This window comes from Aplidium turbinatum, chromosome 2 (assembly GCF_918807975.1).
Source record: "Aplidium turbinatum chromosome 2, kaAplTurb1.1, whole genome shotgun sequence".
NCBI classification, from domain to species: domain Eukaryota; kingdom Metazoa; phylum Chordata; class Ascidiacea; order Aplousobranchia; family Polyclinidae; genus Aplidium; species Aplidium turbinatum.
The window spans coordinates 37,187,484-37,203,461 of NC_137473.1; the positions used below are offsets into that span (position 1 = coordinate 37,187,484).

Genomic DNA, 15,978 nt, shown 5'->3' on the forward strand with positions numbered 1-15,978 from the left:
TCTTCACTGTGCCAATCACTCACAAAAGGATCATGTGATGAATCGCATCTAAAATGGAAGCGTCTGATAGAAATTTTGTGTGTGTACAACTGTACTACATCTAATTCTTAATGCAATGCACGCTTGTCAAAGCTTTAGCGATATCAATTTGCTTTTAAATTACTACCAGAAGGCTACGTAATTACTACTTGCAACTCTCTCAGACCAGTGACTTGCAAAATTCAATTTATTTCGCAAAGTTACAGAGTGCGAAAATTGGTCTGAAAAACAGATGTCCATTTTTGACAGCATCATCAATAAGCCTCACAGCATTTAGAGACAATCTCCTGTAAAACCCTTTTATCAAATACGTAAACTTTCCACAAAAATTTGGCAGTTTCAATTTGCAAGCTAGAGGCCTCGGCGAGTAGTTTGTGAGATTCGAACTCGGCCAACGTAGATGCATGGATTGTAAAAACCTATATAATAGACTTACTCTTTCTTTGTTAAACAATATAACGCTGCAAACTGAGCGAAGAATTGAATGATGAAAGCCAAGTTAACATTGCCTATAAATATCAAACTTCAAATTACACGGATAGGAGTTTCGGAAAAAATTAATGTCGTGCACTAGCGAAGTGCTCGCTTTTTAATGCTATTTCTGCACGTGGTTGAGCCTCATCAGACACAAAAGTCAGATAAGCGGCCTGTGAGACATCCTTCCATTTCCTTTGATACGGTAATTGAGCTTTGCCAACGTACTAATCAAAACATTCATTTCAATCAAATCCTCCACGATGCATATTTCTTCGCATTCTTCCTCGCTCGTTTTGATCCATGGAAAATCTTGGCCCTCCGCGACCTCTATCTCTTCCACGTTGACCACCTCTGAAAAATCCCCTAGGTTTGTCTGGGCCCCTTCTAGGGGGACCATCTGGTGGAAAATTACCATCTCTTTTACTCCGGGCCATTGCTTCCTGCTGTAGGTCAAAGTTTGCCAGTATGGCTTCTTCAAATTCCTGATCCATGGCCAACAGCTCTGCGTAGTCTGAGCCATACAACGCTTCAGGATTTAACGGCACGCCGCTTTCACTAAACAAAGGTTCATTGGAAACAGCTGAAACCGGCTGGTTCCAGTTATTCATTTCGGACGGAGGCGGTCGGTGATCCGAAAAGTCTCTGCCGCGCCCTCTATTTGACCTTGAGCTATGCGGCGGCATGCCTTCAACAGGGGGGATGTCTGTGGGAGCAAACGGTGGTTCGTTACTAGTGTTTTGTAAGTTGGGATCAAGAGTCTTGTCACCAAACTTCTCAAAGTTTGACGAGGGATTAAAATCAGTTGCGTTTGGGTCGTTAAACTGGGGCCTCTCGCCTGGCCGCTGGTCATGCATAAGTCTCTTGTTTTGAAAGTTGTCATTTTGAAACGGTTGCTCGTTTAATTCTCGTGGTGGCTCTCTGCGTTCTGCTGGAGGAGGAGGTTTAGGTGGAAACTCCACGGGAAGTAGTCGTTCCTCCACCGGAGGACGAGAAACATGACTTTGATCCATGGCCGGATGGCGATCTTCTGGGACAAAATCATCAGGACGACGAGGCCTGACAGAAGAACGATGTCCTCTCGGAGGAGGATCTTTCCTTCTCCACCCGGAGGGAGGATCATTATATCGATGAGGAGAAGGAGAACGAGATTTCCTCCGTCGTGTTACTTCCTTGTTTGATTCCCAAGCGGCAGCAAACGATCGGGGAACAGGTCGGGCGTACGGGATTTTCTTTCGACTATCATTGTGAGAAGAAATGATCATCTGAACACGAAAAATAAAAAATATTTTTAAATGCTCTGCATATGAAACAAGTTAGTTCAACTCCAACTCTACACTATTGGTTACCCTTTTTTGCTTTCCTGCTCTTTAATAGTGAGCACTGTTGCATTCTGTGCTGGTTAAAACTTAATTTAATAGAAGCAGACTGATGTTGTACGTTTCTTATTAAGTTCCATAATTATACATCAGTAGTGTCTAGTAAGAATTTTTACACCAGAACACGTTAAACAAGGTAAGCCAATTTTAAGCATGTAACTATATTAAACGCTGCTACTTCAGCTTGTGAGCCATGTAACCAATGTTGGTATGCTGAACAATGTGGAATCACTAAAATTGCCAGTCAGTAAGTTGTAACTCTGAATGAAACAGACCTTCCTTTCAAATTCGTTTTTCTCTTCAAACGACCAATCCAGACCAGGTATGCCAGACTTCTGTTGTTCCTCTTCGCGCTTGGCAATCTCTGCTGCGACGGCATCAGTGTCTCCCATACCTGCAAGAAACCCAGCGACACTTTAGCTCTTCTCCTGAATCCTGATTGTGCGATAGAAAATGGCCAACCAAGTTTTCAAGCTACTGAGTTTGAAACTGATGAGACACAGGAGGCAGTGCAATGGTGAACACGGCCAAACGGAAAGTGGCTTTATTCAACAGGTGACCAATTAGTAATTAATTTCGATTAAAATTATTGGAACTTTTGAGCTCGCTATGAGGCAGGTGCTATAATGGAGTGATTAACACGTGAGAAATTGAAAATCATTTTCACAATAGATCAGAAATTGTGAGGGAATGAGCTCCACCTCCTGTGCATCAGTTTTGTGTTTTTATAAGATACAATCGGCACCCGTGCTGGGTATTTTGTAAACTAACGAAGGATGGTAGAATATCTAATCTCACACGTTTTGCTTTGAACATTTTTCTCAAATTTTCTTCAAGAGCCTTACCTGGTATGTGAGTAACTTCAGAATTAACAACGTTAGAAGTCGCCGTTGCACTCTTGGATGACGTGTTATCTTCGGTACCGGGAAATAGATTATAACGATCTTTCATCGAGTCTCCAGGGCGGTTGCGTGTCCAAAATTTCCTACAAACAATATCAATCGTTTAAAAAGCGACCATCAAGGCGTAACCGTTTGCTCACTGGTGTTGGACGCTATGGTGCAGACATGTTGCGCTGGGGCTTGGCAGAGAGTGCTGCTTGTGAGTGTGGTGAAATGCAGACGGCAGCCCACATTATCAACGATTGCCAGCTATACAGACCACCTCATGGTATGGAAGGCCTAGTTTCTATCGATGACAACACCAGGCAGTGGCTAACCAACGGATGCCCTGACATATAGCGACAACACCAGAGAAGAACAAGCGACCAATGTCAGCGTGCACGTGTAAAATAAAACCTGTAGAAACTGCTAGGGTCCGATACAACTTTAATACAAGAAAACGAGATATACTCGCCCAGTTGGTTTGCATCTCATCGATTTTGTTCTTCAACGCCAGCATTTAGCAAAACGATACATTTATTTTAACATTATTGTTTATTAGGCAAGCGTCAATTTCACTGGGGTAGTGAAAGTTGGGACTCGTGTTCATACGCGCCGACTTCCGGGGGGGCCGGCGCCCCCCGTAAATTTATGGTTAAGGGGCAACAAAAATGGCTACTACAAGTGGTGTTTCAAAGAAAAAATACTTCGCAAGAGATTTAGATCATTTAAACGGACTTAAAGAATGCCGAAAGCGAAAAACAGCCTACGCTGCTCTTGTCTCGATTTCGAAACACAGTTCCGTACTAATGTGAAATGACGAGTGACCGCTACTACCACAGCCAACCCGCAGCATCAGGCTAAAACAAATCGTTTGTATCTACACTCGTGAAGCATCAGGAGAAAGATCTTGCCCCCAAAACAGCAGCTGATCGCATGGCTTTCTCTGGAACGTGAACTACTACTGAGATGCGCACGGCGCATCTTCCGCGCGTGAGGAGCAACTTCAAAGTCAAAACGCGTGGTAGTGAAAAAGCGAATGCGAGGTTGAACGTTTTTTCTCATTTCACGAGTTATCCAAACGTCCGTTAGATTTTTTGTGACTTCAAACATGAAATTGATTTTAGCAAACTTTATCGAGTTGAAACTACGACACAACGAACAATTACGTAAATACAGCTTGAAAATCATACGGTATGGAAATTTCAAAGTAGAGCGTAGAGTAACTTACGCTGCTGGAATAGTCACGTAACTATTTACGGCAATATTAAGTAAACCAACTAAATTAGACGCGCTATTTTCAACGAGGTCTTCCCACTGTGAGATCAATTATGATTCAACAGAACACATTGTTTTGTTCGCAATTGTGAGAATTAAATCGAAAACCGATAAAAAAAACGGTGTTTAATGGTCTTGGTCGCAGATATTGCCTGCATTAACGACGTCTCTTACCGATAATATCACCTAGCCTAGCCAACCTGACATCATTTTATGCGGCCGCTAAGGTGTGACATCGACTTCAACGATCATGGAATGTTACGTAATAAAAACGATTATATCCTACATGCAAAAATAAAAAAATTGATCTCTTAAAACAGCTCCTTTTGTTGTTTTGTTTCGTGAGCTTTGCATATTGTTCAAAAGTGCATAAAGTTTAGAATTGACAAGGAATCATTAAATTTGAAAATTAAGTTTGAATCTATGCAAAAAAACGTATTCAAAACTTTACTTCGGCCGACGCCATTTCACAATCCGTAATCTACGTCGGCAATTATTTTGCCGCAGCAAAAATGCGTTCATTTTGAAAATTGCCGAGCTGGGGACAACAGCTTGTCCCGTGTATAAGTTCGGAATGGCCCGTTTCGGTGAGTCCGATTCGGTGAGTCCGATCCCTTAATGGGGGATTTTTTCAATTTTAAATTATTAGGTACCGTAGCCTAATTATCATTGCCGTTTTAGGGTTAGAAGTTAGGAACTCACCGAATCGGACTCACCAAAGACTACTTTATTTGAGTAAAATAGCGTTATGGTTATGACGTCATCACCTTTCTCGCCCCCCAAGGTTTTTTGAAAAGTCGGCGCCTATGCTCGTGTTGCCAACCTCCTCGTGGTGAGTCCTGGTAATTCACGTTTGTGAAGCGAATGGCAACAATCAGAGACGTAACCCATAGTGCACCCCAGGCGGAAGCGGTAAAAGAATAAAGCCTCGGCCAAGCTGTGCATCGAGAGGAAGTCATTATCCTGAACCTGAGCAAGTGCACTTTTTATTGCAGGCAATTCTACCTGTCGTACGATGCAGTTAAACGAGGAAGGCCTCACCAAAGCTAAATGCAACTGCGATAGTGAGAATTGAGCGCAACAAAATATTGTGAAAAAGTTTAGGTCAGATTGTAAAGTTGATGAGTCGCGTGCAAAAGCGAGGAAACCGAAGTTCGTGTTCAAATGAGTAATGGAATGTGGCACTGAACAAAAATATACGTTGACGGAGGGCGCCATCGAACCGGTAATCATTCGAATGTCAATCAGATGACGCTCTTGGAAGTGTGCGGACCGGTGAGAAACAACATTAGGTATAACACTGTAGTGTATAAGCCCGAAGTATGCAACTCACGTGCTATGGTCGTTGGATCCGGAAACTAAAACGTGACCGAGGGGATGCCATGCCAGGCTCCATATGAGACTGTCGTGGGCGCCTTCTAAAATTCCTACCTCTTTGTCTTCCCTAAAAAAATCAAGAAGTTCCTTAATTTGCATGCTTGCAACCAGAGCATAACAACGCGGCCTTTTTTAGTAAACTAAAAAATGTAACAGAATCTTTGACAAGACCTCGAAACACAATCAAGTGAATCGAAGAAAAGTCATTTAACTACACAGCCCTGCTTACAACCAGGAAGCTGTTTTGTGGTGAAAGGAACTCTTCAAAGAGATTGAAAGACGACTAGGTGCACTTTGTAAGTACGGTACTGTAATTACATTTACGACAAAACGTGCAACAATTTGACAGCTTCGAACAAACAATAAATGACATCTTCACATGATGAAAAACCAATGTAGTCCCATTCTACTGTACTAATTATTATCATCAATGATATTACAAAAAAGATATTTGCACAGCAAAAAGTAAGGCTCCACAAGACATACCCGACTTGCCAATACAGAATGCTACCTTCCGAACCGCCACTAGCAAACATGTCTTCATGGATTGGATGCCAAGCCACAGAAAAAGCTTCTTTTTTGTGACCGCGAAAGACCTTTGTAGAAAGATACGCAAATATTAGTTAAAGCTACACAAACATAGTGATGTGAAGATGTTCCTTAGCACGGAATGGCCCGTTTCGGTAAGTCCGATCCCTATTCGGTGATCTTTTTCAATTTTTTTTTTTAAATTATTGGGTAACGTAGCCTAATTATCATTGCCGTTTCAGGGTTAGGGGGTTAGAGGTTAGGAACTCACCGAATAGTAGCAGACCCTCCTCAGCAAGTGTCGAACTAACAACCTTACCCAGCTGGTAACTCTTCCTATATTAGTTTTGGTAACGTTATTTCACTGAAAGCCCTACACCTAAAAGGGTATTGCTTGAAATACATGAATATTGAACATCACTAATGACTTAGCATAGCAGTTAGAACATAACAAGCGTCTTCACGCAAAGATTTGAAATAATATACCAGTTGAAATTCGCAAATCTTCCTTCACAATTTAAAAAAAAAATACAAAAAAAAAGTTATTGACACATATTAGGCAAATGCTAAATCGCTAATCAGACTTGTAATTGTAATATAGACTAGTGATGCAAGACGCGCTGCGCCGCGTGCGCGGCCGCTTATGACTTTTTCGCCGCGTGCCGCGCCGCGTGGAAAGTTGAAATGAAAAGCCGCGCCGCGCCGCTTGCCGCGTAAACTTTCAAGAAATTAAACTTTCGTAAACTTTCAACTTTTCAAGAAAATCAGTTATGAAACTTCAAATTTAAATTGGAAACACGGATCAGTTTTTTTTCGGAAACCCTAAGCTGGAAAGCTCAAAGCTATGCAAATGGCTTGCAGTTGACAGGGTTTTTGGTGCTGGCTTGTGAGGAAGCTGTACGAGTGTTTTTGGTGAATAGCCTAGCTGATAAGCTCAGTTACCAGGCTATAGGCCTAGCGCAACTACCGCATTAGTTACTGTAACAGTTAGCCTAGTGAGTTCAGGCTATAAGTTTTACTCTTGACATCTTGTCTGTCTGTGTAGTATGTAGGCTAGTTCATACAGCCACTGACATTAAAATTGCATTATTGCTTACAAAAACTGTTCAAAAGTCTTGATACTGGATCCAGGAACATTCTATTCAAAAAAGCATGAAGTCTTAGAACTTAGATGCATTGCTGGTAAGAGAATATGATCTGGTTAGCCTAGTCATTATAGTGCACAACTGTACCGGTAGGTTACCAATACCAGTTATATGCCCTGGGTGCTTTTTGTCACAATTGACTTTCTAAAAAATAACGCGTAAAACATTTTTTGAAAATTTTGTAATTTGCGGTGTGCGGTGCGGTGCAGTGTTAAAGTTCCAGATAAATTGCGGTGTGCGGATAGGTGATTCAGTTGCGGTGCGGTGTGCGGATAAAAATTTTGGGTTCGCTGCATCTCTAATATAGACTACGTGGGCCTACACAAGTTTTTAATTTCTTATCATCTTGGACAGCTTCACTATTATTTATTTGTCTCAATTAGCCAATTGTAATTATCATTGATGAGTTTGAGGGTGGCTGCTTGACCTGAAGACCTTGAATGGTCACTTCGCAGCCTCCCGTTGCTGTAATGCTATTATTATTTGCTTTTTTTAATTGTGATCTTTTCAAAAGTTTTACTGTGCACATTGTGTTTTGATTCATCGTACATCTTTTTCGCAGCAACCAATAAACATCTATCTATTCACACACGAGTAACCATAATGTACTGTTACCTGACGTTCTTCCTTCATATTTCTGATGTCGTACAATTTAATGAGATGGTCACGTGACGCAGTGAGGAACCAATTCCCGTTCCTGTTGAATTTCACATCCATGACTGTGCCTTTGTGAGCATGGCTACAAATAAATAAATACACTGTCGGTAGGTCTAGCCATGGAGAAAATCGACTGCAGATTGCAAAATGGAATGTGACAAAAAGCTGCATGGCGATCGCTTGTTTCTCGATCAGTCATGTCTGGCTCTTCCTATTGAACAAGGGTGACAGTTTTCGTAGAATCACATTGCAGACTGCTTAGAGGGATCACTTTGCAGACAATTTTAGAGTAGATATAAAATGAAAAATGTTTTCCCCAACGCAAAGCTCCCATCAATATAGTATAGCTTCATCTTTAATTTGACCTTGATTCTACAAACCAAGAGGAAATCTCTGTATGTGATTGGCCAATGAGCTCGTGAATGTTGTTAAGTGATATGAAACAAATGTTGCAATAAAACATAAACAAAGTTTATTGCACAAAACATTTTTATTATATTTTGTGAAGCTTCATGTTTGCAAACTGTATTTCCGAAAGCAAAGTGACTTGACGCAGCAGTTTTAGTATTGGCGCATGTGTTCAATGGAGAACAAATATTGCAAATTTCTAGTTACTGAAACTACTAAGTTAAGCACTACTGGTACAACTGCCCGATAATCATCAGTCACAATCACTACATGAGAATGCAAGTTAAAAATATCGCAAAGCTTCTATCTTCTATTTATACCAACAATTCTACTTACAAAAGTTCGTATCTTAATGTGTAAAAGATAATCTACATGTGCGGGTGCACATACACTTACATTGTGGCTAGACTTTGTCCGACCCTTGGGTCCCATAATTTTACTGGTGTATGCAAATCTTTTGACGCTGAAGCAATCAGACATTTTTGTGGGTGCCAATCCACCTTGCAAATAAAAAAAATATGAAAGTTTTGTCACAAGCGATGAAAGTTGTCAAAACCTTGTTAGCAAAAGTTATATTTTTGTAAGTCATCTAATATAAGTGTAGTACAATGGCTCACCATACTAAGAAATTGGCAATACTGCAAGCTTTAACGAAATAGATTCTGGTTCATTATCGTACTATAAAAAGTCGGCCAGGTGGTAAGAACGTCTATATCTCAACAAACAATGGCAAGGCTCGTTGCATTCTCACCTACTTGAACCAAATCTATACATGAGCTTGATGAAAAGCAATAAACATTGTTGCGCACTGCACAGTAACACAACAAACCTGCTTTACGTCAGCACCATGACCGCGGAGAATGTGCTCCTCATGACATCTCAAGAAGTCCCAAACTCTTACTGTGCCATCATCACTGGCAGTCACAAACTTAGAATCCGTAGGCCCGAAACTAAAAGCACAATTTTCTTTGTAATGTTCAAGGACAGATAAAGATCTAATGACGTACTATGATGATGCAAGGTTGCACAAATACGATTTGGAAAAATCACACTTATGTAATATGTAGATGGCATGTTTTGAAACTACGTAAGTGAGTAGGTACTTTAAACACGCAAACTAAGTGTTATTTCCCTTACCACACAGATCTGCAAGCTTGATCCTTGTGAGCCTGATACATCTTCACATTGTTCATGTTCAATTGCCAATACTTTATATAACCTTGGTTGTCTCCAGTGATTAACCAGGCGTCGTTACGAGACCAAGACATGGCGCGGACAGGGCTGTCATGAGCCTGGACACAGTGAACTTTAGTTAGAAATAGAGCCAGCTAAATGGACAAGTAAACAATTTATTTAGGGCTGCATGCGCAGCAACGTTGGCTTATTTTTCTCGGATATCTTTCAGCAAAATTTGAAAAACTGAAGAAAGATTTAAAAAATAGAATTAAACTAACTCATAAACTAATTTATAATTACCGGTATATAAAAACTAAAATAAATTATGTCTAAAAATTAAAATTTACCCACTCAAAATCGCTGCTGAAAATAAGCTTACATTACAACAATAAATAAACTTTCAACTCCGCATTAAATACACTTAACCCTCTTGATAATTTTAAAAACCATCTACACATTACTGCAAAAAGTCCATGCCACTTCTGCTGTTGTTACGCAAAAGTATATAGAAAACAAAAATTTGGAACCACTGAATACTGCATATCACGGCGGACACACCAGTTTTAGCGTCGATCGTCATGCTTAATCCCTTTATCTTGATACTTCTTCGCCATTTGAGAACTATAGCTACGGTTTAGAAGGCTTTTCAAAATTTCAACGAAGTCACTTGACTCTGAAAAGCTTTCATCAGACCAACGACTTGCGCTTGAAGAGCCAAAGCGCCGTATAGCTGCTTAATATGCCGCATAACTGATTAACTTCCACCGAACGAGGTCGTGTGGCTTCTTGCGTCACAATGCTCTGGGCACGAGTCGTAAAACTTCTACACTAAAGCTACTATTAAACTTAACAAATTTTGCTGGATCTTGCTGTAATAGCCTACTTGTATAATCTATATATAATATTACTCGGAGATCAAAGCCAGACATTGTGACGTAAGACTTGAACTAAAGTTGCGAGTGATTAGTGTAAAAGTACCGGTAACTCCCATAGGCTCTTAGCGAAGAATTCACCTTTGTTACGTTGATTCAATGTCACCAATCATTGAAGCAACGTAAAAATCGAAAGTTTTCCTGCTTGAATGGAAGCTAAGGGATACAGTATTCACATTTTCTAGATGCGCGCTACTTGCTACCATGCGCGGGAAATTATATATTCGCAAGTCGCAACAATTGTTCATGCTATACAACAGTGGTTCCCAACCTTTTTGACCTTGCGGCACCCTATCAAAGAGATAAATAGTTTGCGGCACCCTGGCAAAACTGGGTCAATTTTATGAGACTTCTGTATTTCAAATAACTGTATGAAATAACACAGAATGAGTTGTACAGTATAACGCGCGTAAATAAATGTATTTATTCAAAAGTTAGTGTGAAACTTGGGCTTGACTTCTTGCACAAAGTTCCTTAATATCTGGGGGCACATTCGACAATGCCACCCACATTTCTTCCTCGACTACAAGCAGGCGTTCTCGTTTTTTAGTTTTAATGTTCGTTTGTACGGAAAATCCACTAATTTGGAGACCCAATTGTAATCGCAAAGCAATTCACAAAATATATTCATAAGTAGGGGGAAGGTGGGGTAAAGCGGACCAACGGGGCAAAGTGGAACCCTGCCTTTTTTTTCTATTAAAGTTTCACCAATGTGCGGATACCATTAAGTTTAGTGAAGCATGACGATAAGTAGCTACACACGCCATTATTCAAGGTTTCATGGTTTAGAAGACCAAAAAAAGCACGGAAATTAGTTTTTGCACCATCTGATCTATTGAAAGATATGTAGTATGGAAACCTAAATTGTATCTTATGTACATAAGGTAGAAGTTTTTTTGAATGATAAAAATGAGCCTCACTATATCACGTACGCATTACGTAGATTCAATCTTGTTGTTGACTAGCCTAAATTTGGCCAACAGTTAAATTAGTAGTAATGTAGAGCTGGGGTAAAGTGGACCAGTGATGGCAGAGCAGCTTCCAGATCAGCTTTCCAGCTTCCAGATCACCAACGCATCAGAAGCAAGACACTATCAATGAAAGTGGAACTAACACTGATGCTGAATTCAGAGAATGATGGGTGGATCCAGTGTTCCAAATGTTTGCGGTGGGCGCATGAAGCCTGCGCTGGTTGCAATGAAGAGGATGACAAATTTATCTGTGAACTCTTTCTTCAAAGTTTAGTTCGTAATGGACTTATGAACTGCAGTTGTGAAGTTTCATAATTTTTTCGCTAATGATGCTAGTTGTAAATAATTTGATTGTGTGGAAAAAAATTACGGAATTTGCTCAAAACTTACAACGGTCCAGTTTACCCCACATATGTGGGGTAAAGTGGACTATTGGAGGTAATTTTAAAATTAAAAAAATGTATATAAAAAAGCTGGCTGTCATCAATAGTGCACTTTAAAAATTGTTGAAATATGTTAGAGTTAACGCTCAAATAAAAAAAGTTAAATTTTTTGGCAAAATCAGTGAACGGTACTGAATTAACCCTTAGGTATTCCACTTTACCCCACCTTCCCCTAGGCTATAAAGAACAAATCAATTTAATATAACTTAGCCTTTTCTCGATTAGCTATGTATCGTGTTTGTATGCGCAGGTATCCCTCATGGAAAAGTTTCTATTTTATAATGGTTCGCAAACAATCGTGCAATTTTATAATCGTGCTGGGTCACACAATCCGATAATCCATCACTGCAATTTGACTATGTGCTCCTTGAAAAGCAAAATAAAATCATGAAACCTGGCAATAATGATGCGTTTCAAACGTTTTTATGGAAAAAACAGCAACGAGTCAAAATCTCTTTCGCGCTGTTTTTCCTGGGCGAGAAAACAAAGGCTTACCGTGGATTAGAGTTAAAATAAATAAATAAATTCCACACTTAACGGGTTAAAGTTAAAATAAAGAATGGGCCGCAGTATTGCAATATCTCGCGGCACCCTTGAGCATTGCAATTGGCACCCTGGTTGGGAACCACTGCTATACAATGACGATTTGTATCGCTAATTCTCGGCGGACAAATATGACCGATCTAGATGGTACTTCCCGCGGACATCACATGCTGTGACGGCGGACATGACCGCCGTGTCCGCCGTGAATTTCGAGGCCTGTACCATACTTCTGATAATTATCAGAAATTATAATTTGCCAGTGGGTTCTCATTGAGAACATGATAATGTAAAAAATACAGTACACCGGTGGAGCTTTATGCTGTTCAGCTTTATTGACTCAAGAAGCAGCCAAGAACCTTTACAAACACAAGATGAGGACACAATCACCTGCAAAATGGTTTCGAAGTTGAATGCAGTTCCATTCCACAAAGTAAACTCTCCACTAGCTGAGCCTGTGACCAGTCGTCTTCCATCAGGTGTCCAAACCACCTGTTATATAGACATATAGTGTTTTTTTTCATAAAAACCTTCTTTATGAGAGTTATTGGTAGATCATAATAATCAATTTAAACAGTACAACACGTTTGATGCTTTATTCATTGCAAACGGTATTTTTAACCAAATATAATTTCAAAATATTTCAAAAGTAGTCAAATCTGTGTGAATGTCTTATTGAAACATTGATCTGTTCTGAGTATAACAACAAATGGTGGAAAACAAAAAAACTTATTTTCTATCAAAACTATATGACTATAAGCAACTCTAAAGATATCGTCAAGCAATAAAAATATACATTTATCAAATGCAAAAATATCAAATGCATTTATCAAATTTATTAAATTTAACAAATAAGGTTAAAAGACTTATAATTTTATTAACAAAATTCACCTTTAAAGTAAACTCGAAGTATAACGGTAAACAGTTAAACCCTATTAAAAGTTGTAAGCAATAATTTGCAAACCTTGTAGACAGGACATTTCATTTTGTTTGTGGCGCTTCGAACAAACTTTGTGGCCACACTCGATGCTGAAGTATTTTTATAAGCCATAGTCGCTTGCATCTCTATTGAAAATGTTGGGTCAGGAAGCAGTGAAGGGACATCTTCAAATTCTCTCTGCCATCGCCTTCTCTGTTATAACATGATGATTGATGATGCAAGAGAAATAAAAAATCAGTTCATTGTCTGGTGAATGATAAGTCAAATATATGTTTAATTATTTTTATAGGGTACTGCTACCTTATATTCTTTAAATTTTAAGAGAAAGAAAAGGTATATGTATGATACAAATTCAAAAATATTAAGGCCTGATACCTCAAGATAGATAGCACATGAAGAAGTCCAATCAATAACTTTTCTGCCAGATTTTTTTCTGTTGATCATTTCATCAACAACTGTTTGTGGTAAAGAACTTGCCAGAGCAGAATTATTTGATCGTAAAGTAAGTTGTATAGAGGGCGTAGGGCCAGAGTCACCATGTTGCCCCAAGTGTGCTGCTTTTTCTAGATCACGTTGCCTCATTTGTTGCTTTAAGAAGTTGGGTTGGAAGACATATGGCTGATAAGTCCTACAAAATCAAAAGATTGAGAAGAAATGAAAAACATTTGGTATAGCTAATCAAAATTTCTGCAATGTTGCTTCTGAGCATACAATGTAAAGCTCTTTGAAATTTGTACTTAAAAAAAAAAATTAAGCTATGATTACTAAGAAAAATTCATTTTACGACAAGTAATATCTGTCAAGTTTCAGCTATTTTATTTAAAAAGGTAAAGATGGTCTCATTGAATGCAAGTGTCAGGGATGAGAATACAAGATTCTCATTGTACTATACTAAGCCTTCAGCACTTAAGAGAGTAGGGTGGCCAGTTCCTTTTGCTTGATTGCCTTTCCTTCAGCAATTATGCTGATCTAATGTATTACACCCGGTACACTAGGTAGAGGTGAGCAGTGTTTTCAACAACCAGCTTAAGCCAGGAATCAAACCAGGTTTTACATTATTGAAAATCCAACGCTTTATCTGCTGCACATCCCTTTTATGTATCAAGTGATAAAAACTGTACTAGCAAGTTAACTAAAAGTTTTACCTGTTTTGGTATCGTTGTCCTGGTTGAGTAATGTCCATTTTTTGAGGTGAAGCTGAAACAGCAGTATTGGGAAGCATCGTGGCCATTGTAATGGGAATAAATATTATTGAGAAATACTACAGTTCTATTGTAATTTAATTAGACTTGTAAACTAATCAAACATGTAAAGCAAATCACAAACAACCTGAAGTTGTGGCATCTGAAAAGCACAATTTACTCATGCTGGTGGGGCATGTCAGATTTAATAATGCACTTGATCAGAATCACACTTAACGATGCTGTACACTTGAAACATACAGCTATCAAATGTGCATGCTATATCATTGCAAAAGTGTTTACTACCTTAGTACTCACACATATTACCAGTGTAATGCTATAGAAGTTTCCAGAATTGCCACATACTATATTTACTAATTTATATAGAAAAGTCATGTCATATTGATGGGTGACATACATCATTCTGTGACACCTGACTGCAGCCGACCTGTCGCAGAGACCAGGGGATTAATTGGCACAAATTCTACATTATTCTTGCATTGAGCAGATATTTTATGCAATGTCTCTGCATTATTTGCTGATCTTACTAATCTGATTAACGCTTCTTTACTACTGCATGCTTGTAGCTCGTTTGACTCAAACCTTGGACATACGGCATGTAGATCTATAATTTATAAAACAGCAACAAAGTAATCTTAAACTTTTAACACCAATACCAGTTGGTTGCTTATTTTTGTAATATTGTTATAGAACAATTACAAAATTTTTGTTTACTTCAATTTACTTAAGCTTAACTTTTATGTTGTCGTGGTGTAGTTAATATAACCTTTCGCAAAAGAAAGTAAAAAAGGCTCTTGAATGACGTGGTGAATGAAGAAACATTTTTTCCAAAAGTTTATGAAATGGATAACTATAAAAAATTATAATTTTAACCCATTAGTGCCCGGTCAGCATTCTAGTTGGAATATTTTTACAAAAAGTTGTATGTAAGGTCTATATGTTGCAGGCCTCGAAATATCCGGCGGTCATGGCGGACATGACCTCCGGAATGACCTCGAATGTCTGCCGAAGCCGACTCATTGGTCGGTCATAAATGACCGCCGCAAAATTCTTGACAAAAATAGAGCTAATGCAGCAAAAATATATTTTAAATTTGAATTGTTACAATTGTTTGTTTAACGCGAACAAATACGGAGCTGAAACAATCATACAGTAGTACAGGCAATTGCTTTAAAGATCACATTAGAGTGGCGTAGTTAAACGAGCTGATGGCAAAAGTAGCCATTTTTACATCACTTCAACGCCTTGCAATGTTGCCTTGAAAAAAGTTGTCTGAACTTTTCGGCAGGATATGTATTCTAATTTTAACAATGAGGATTATTGCGTTACATTGATCGTTTGTTAAAAAGAAACGTCACAGAGAAGCAAGTCTCAGCTAGGTTCCGCACGTGCTTAGGCGAATGTGGAGACCTTATTCACGCTGATACAGTTCATGCAAAAAATATGTCCGGTTGAGATATTAAATGTCCGCTGAAAGGGCCAGTCCGGTAGGACATGCTTGACCGCCGGAAAAAAGTACAAATTTCGAGGCCTGTGTTGAATATGAATATTTAAAAGAAATATTTCTGATATCTGTACCAGGAATGCAGAAAATGGTATGTCCCTGGA

At 39.0% G+C, this 15,978-nt stretch overlaps 1 protein-coding gene across 1 annotated transcript; it reads right to left on the bottom strand.

The window, feature by feature from the left end:
* Positions 1-208: 208 nt before the first annotated feature.
* LOC145764575 (pre-mRNA 3' end processing protein WDR33-like) lies at positions 209-14,504 on the bottom strand. The gene is made up of 13 exons (XM_082576201.1): positions 14,314-14,504; positions 13,544-13,796; positions 13,193-13,360; positions 12,619-12,720; positions 9,304-9,458; positions 8,996-9,116; positions 8,563-8,666; positions 7,717-7,840; positions 5,915-6,024; positions 5,385-5,495; positions 2,738-2,877; positions 2,168-2,286; positions 209-1,778 (listed from the first exon to the last, which is right to left on the bottom strand). Exons 1-13 carry the CDS (start codon positions 14,397-14,399, stop codon positions 759-761), a joined length of 2,613 nt encoding a protein of 870 aa, XP_082432327.1. The 5' UTR covers positions 14,400-14,504; the 3' UTR covers positions 209-758.
* Positions 14,505-15,978: the final 1,474 nt, after the last annotated feature.

Excerpts from the sequence above, each read along its gene's own strand:
- LOC145764575 (XM_082576201.1), bottom strand. The coding sequence starts at position 14,399 with ATGGCCACGATGCTTCCCAATACTGCTGTTTCAGCTTCACCTCAAAAA. Across the intron at positions 13,361-13,543 it reads CATGTGCTATCTATCTTGAG|AGAAGGCGATGGCAGAGAGA; the intron begins GTATCAGGCCTT and ends ATGTTATAACAG. Across the intron at positions 7,841-8,562 it reads GGACAAAGTCTAGCCACAAT|CCATGCTCACAAAGGCACAG; the intron begins GTAAGTGTATGT and ends ATTTATTTGTAG.